At 34.2% G+C, this 5,253-nt stretch overlaps 1 protein-coding gene across 1 annotated transcript in view; it reads right to left on the bottom strand.

Annotated features, from left to right (window-relative positions):
* wdpcp (WD repeat containing planar cell polarity effector) overlaps positions 1–5,253 on the bottom strand; it is a 125,236-nt gene that overhangs the window by 83,946 nt on the left and 36,037 nt on the right. The window contains exon 2 of the mRNA XM_015389425.1: positions 3,862–3,959. Coding sequence (XP_015244911.1) covers positions 3,862–3,922 — 61 coding nt within the window. The 5' untranslated portion in view covers positions 3,923–3,959. The remainder of the gene's footprint in view (positions 1–3,861; positions 3,960–5,253) is intronic.

Consider the following 5,253-nt stretch of genomic DNA (forward strand, 5'->3'; position numbering starts at 1 on the left):
CAGCCGTACATGTTTGAGCCCTTGCCTCGCAACGCTGCCAGTTCTGTTAGCTCTACGCCTGCCGAAGACACAGACGTCCATCCCCGTGAGCACTGGGACGGAACTCAGTGGGAAAGGAAATGATTCCCATTTCTGATTTCAACTATTGCATACATTAGCTGCAAAATATGAATCAGGATGCTATGACTAATATAATTTGATTGACAGATGACCGTTGATATATGATTGGCTGAATTTAGGTGTTCAGGCTGACGTACTGTATAACTAAGTGGCCTGCATAAGATAATGAAAACCCCCCCACAGATTTTAAGACAGGATTTTTTTAATAGAAATTTTCAAAATTTTGGGACAATATAGTCTGATAAAGAGTACATTTATATACATATTTAAGCCAGAATTATTTGACTTTTAAATATGATTTCCCTGTGACTTTAAACTCCAAGAAAACTGTAAAAGCTCTGAAAAATTGCTTCAAATTTTTGTGGACTTTGACAGAGGTACGGGAACATTATTAGTTGAGCTATCAGTCTAACCTTGAATTCTTGTTTGAAGTCTTGTTTTTTTAATAAAATCATCCAACCATTCATTTTTTGTCTTTAATTTAGGCTAATTGTGATGCCTTTATGCCTCTGCTATGTCATTTTCTTTTTATTCTCATGCACTTTGAATAGAATTGTGCTATATAAAATAAACTTGCATTACGTCGTGACTAGGACCCTTTAAAATATAATTTTAACTATAGGCCTAACTCTACAGGAATCTCTTCGAACTGTTCCTTGATAGCCTGTCAGAAACTGGAAATCTGACCATCTAGAGCAGCCAGCACAGCCCTACATTGTTAGATGTACAAGAAGAGGAGAACAAAGGTATTTACAGTATAAAACTGTGTAGTATATTCAAAATGATATTTACTTAAATTCTAATTAACTGGATTTTATTTGTGCTGATTCTGTCCAATGAGTAAGAGCTACAAGTTTAAATCTCTTTCAGGAACCTCATCTAAATTAAGGTTATGTATAAATCCTTTTTCTGTCTAATTACGGTTACTGGTTGCAACAAAACAAACGTCATTAAAGCATAGCAAGATGCTTTTTTCTATTTATATTTTTGATTTCAGAATGATGTAGGGAAGGTAAAGATAGGGAGTGTCACACTCTGGCGACCAGGTCTTCTTTCTCCGTTTTCTTTAAGATAGCAGACAAAACACAGCAGGAAAACAAACAGAAAGGAATGTGTCACCATCATCTGAGATATACAGCCTTTCATAGATACAAAGATTTTATAGGCACACACATTTCCACACAGACGGCCACTGAGAGACACTATCTTTGCCGAAAGCTCAGTAGAGTGTGAAAGACGGGACAAAATGGAGGCAAGAAATCAAGAAAATGGAAGAAAGAAAGGTAAAAGAAAAAAAACAGAGTTTCCTGTTTGACAGAAGAGATGGACCGATAGGCGGTTTACACAGGATCATAAAAAATAAATAAAAAAAACTGACAAAAAAAGTTCAACTAAAACAACCTGAAAGGAAAGCAGGCTGACAGTTTTCTATTGCTTCTAAATAGAAAACAAACAAAAAGAAGCTTTTTTTAGTACAGATAGATGAGTTACAGGGAAAAATATATTTACTTTTTGCTTCTGTGAAAAAATATAAATTTAAAATCATTTATGTCGTTTTTTTTTTACGGTGAACATTATTGTGATGTATATTTATAGTTTTTATTCATGCAAACCCAATGAGACAAGAAGGGTAAACTGGAGCGCACCATCAGCTGCTGCTAAGGAGGGGAAGAGGACATTCTTTGAGAGACGCATTTCTGCATTACGCTAAAGATTTACATCTAAAATGTAATATTTTAGGCTTCCTTAATTAGTATTTAGTCTACTAACAAATCAAACGGTACTTTTCTTGTGTTTAGCTACACCTATTGTGTTGCAACATTCATCAGCTAACACACAATGTGTTATATTCTTTGTCAGGTAAGTTGTGTTATGTTGGTATGCTTTTTTTTTTTGTTTAAAAAAAAACTGACTTCATTATGAGCCCAGGTTCATTTTTGCATGACCGAATTAAAATAACTGGAAAGAAAAGTAGACAAAAAATGCTCTGTAGTGCTATAAACATATCTGCTGTCTTTTGTCCTGAGTTTGTCCTATCTAAATTTAATGGTAACCAGGGGCGATTCTAGGACCAGAGGTTTAGGGGGGCTGAGCACCCAGAGAGCCATCTGGCCAGACAAATTTAATTTCACTGTTTTCTGCATATATTTTTGAAACTTGTTCACTGCCTCCATCATTCACTAATGCATCGTATCTGAGATGTGTGCCAAAAACCCTACGAGCAAGGCATTTTTTAGAAGAATATTCCAACCAATTAGAGCTTTAAAATCAACTCATTCCATGGAAACCTTTGAATCAGTTTTCATTAAATGAGTTTTCTCTATTGTGTGCCAAAATGACTTCCATGATATATGGAAAATAACCTACTTAAGGAAATGTTTTCTTTGCTAGTTTAACAGCTGCTGCTATTCTTTCTGTTCTTGGTTTTTCCTGACCTTTCACTTTGCACACACCCTGCTCCTCTGCTCCCCCTTTATGCAATTATAAAATGGATGGTAAATTCAAATAACTAGAAATTGAAAAAAATTATAAAGATTTACTAATAATTTCATAAATTAAAGTATTAATATTGAGTTGTGGTTTTAAAGATCATCAAACAAACCCGTCTCAGACACATTAGAGCACCTCGCTGATGAACATCTCACCAACACACCATCAATAGGTGCAGAAATCTGACTGAACATTTAAGAAGCACCTGAATGCAGCGTTTTCATAAAAGAGTCTGTCAAAATTTTAGTTAAAGAGCTCCATCAGGCTTTTTTTACTTGTTTTCTGTTTGTTTATTATTATTTCTGATGAACCAGAACATAATTGAAGGGGTTAAATAACCAAATAATGTATAAAGTTTTTACAATGTCACATTTTTTTATTTTCTTTGTTTTTTTTTTATTCTAAAAAGCACATATAGTATATATATAAAAAAAAAAAAACTCTTATTTTAGGGGTGCTTTGATTCAAATTAGTGTTGCTTCAGCACCCCTAAAAATAGGCTAAAAACGCCTATGGGGTTAACAAAGGGTCAAAATAAAATGTTTTCACCTAATTTACACTTATTTATTTCTGTGAAAACTCGCAAGCTGCCAATTATTCATTCATTTATTACTAATAGTGTTTAAAAGTAGGGTTTAGGCAGCAAAAAGTAACTAATTTCATTTTTCTTTAACTAACTGTATTTTCCCTTGTTTTGACCAGACAAGAATCAGATGATTTATGTTTAAAATAAGTAAATAAAACAACTCCACTATCTTATTTCAAGTGCATAATATCTAATTGTCTTATTTTAAGGACAAAAATGCTTTCCAATGATAGATCTATACAAATAAACTTATTTTAAAGACATTTTTAAAAATCCTTAGATGAGTTTTTTCAGTGTGTCTAGATTTCAAAAAAGAAAAAGAAAATAAATATATTGTCTGAAAAGCTGTATTAAACAAAATTTCTGTTTTCATACACTCAGTGTATAAAAAAATGACAATAAAAATTGTCTAAGTCTTAAAAATCTGATTCATGGAAAAAAACACTTTGTTAACAAAGAAAGTGAGGCACAATGCTGTGAAATCACTGATGAGGAGAAAGAGTCAGTGTCAGATTGCTGAAGTAGATATAAGTGAGGACAATGTGCCAAAACAAAGTGACTGTTGACAGGAACCACCAGAACAAGACCGAGTGGGTTGGAAAAGAAAGGAGACAACGAGAGACTTTATAAGAGGGAGGAAGATTGAACATGGTGATAAGTGGCACCTTTAACTTGGAGCGAGTTCTTCATGGACCACAAGTGCAGCTCAGCCAGGCAGAACGCCATCTGAAGGAGGAGTGTAACCCGAGTCTGCAGCGGGGGACTGGAGGCAAATAAAAGATGGAGAGTGAGGCAGGGCGCTCCGAACACAATCGCTGCTGCATATCTTGATGCCAACACAAATAGCCTGGTCTGTTTTAGTCAAAGGCAGAGCATGCATGAAGTAGCACATGTTTAGTAAAAACACTGGTTTTTAAATCACTTACCGGACAGAGAACAGACACCACTCAAAAAAAGCCTGTCTTTATTTTTCGTGTGTCAAATCCAAGACGTTTTTATTCACCTTAAAAACTGTAATGAACAATGAAAAGCTGCTCTACAAATGAATTGGTCGTTGCTGACCGTTTATGCCCTATCCTAACAATATAACAGTCAAAACAAAACTATTCTATATTGAAAATAAACAAAACTGGTCTTTGTGGGACCTTTGAAAGCAAATGTATTTGTAATAAAGAAATAAAACTTATAAGACATAAAATAACATTTGAGGATGTTTGCATTCTGTTTCTAGTGGCCATTAAATTTTTTATTTTAGAAAAAGTCTAGGTTTCTGGCATCCTGTCTTAAAATGCTGATCCCGGACAAATATGGTAACCAGCTCAAAATATGTGAAAATTGGATGAGGTTGAAGGGCAGTTTGACTTTCATGTGTTCCAGGACAAAGGTTTGTTCTTCATTAAGCCTGTGTGGAAGGGAATGACCTTTGACAAATCTGGGGTGATTAAAGGAGGCAGTGACAGTATTTTGTTTTGCAATTTATGTTCCATATAAAGGATAAAAAGCAAGATAATTGTCATTAAATTCAAATACATGAATGTCAAACACCTATTTATTCATTTATAACTGACAGCGTCAGGTGCTACAAGGCCACAATCACAGTTTCAATATCATTTTACTGGTTTGGAAGGTTTGTCCATTATACCACAGTTTACAATGGTTGAACTACACAACTGGAAAATGTTTTTACTTGCTTATTTTTTTCTTTAAAATAATCCACCCCAGGTCATAAAGTAGTTCTATGGTAAACATTTTGAGGTGTTGAACTCAGAGAGTTGTGGATTTATTTTAAGTGATGCTGTAGAATCAACCGTCTCATCCCTGACTGACTTTAACTATTAATTGTGAGTTTAAAAAGGGCAGAGTTGGCAGAAGTACTCACTTTCCGTACTTGAGTAAAAGTACAGATACTTGTGTTAAAAAATACTCTGGTAAAAGTGGAAGTACTGATTTAACTTCTTTCCTCAAGTAAAAGTAACAAAGTACAGGCTTGTAAATTTACTTAAAGTATAAAAGTAAAAGTAGAAACCACTTTTTTCATGCCGTTGCCTACATTTTAA

Source organism: Cyprinodon variegatus, unplaced genomic scaffold, assembly GCF_000732505.1.
Source record: "Cyprinodon variegatus isolate N-32 unplaced genomic scaffold, C_variegatus-1.0 Scaffold458, whole genome shotgun sequence".
Classification (NCBI taxonomy): domain Eukaryota; kingdom Metazoa; phylum Chordata; class Actinopteri; order Cyprinodontiformes; family Cyprinodontidae; genus Cyprinodon; species Cyprinodon variegatus.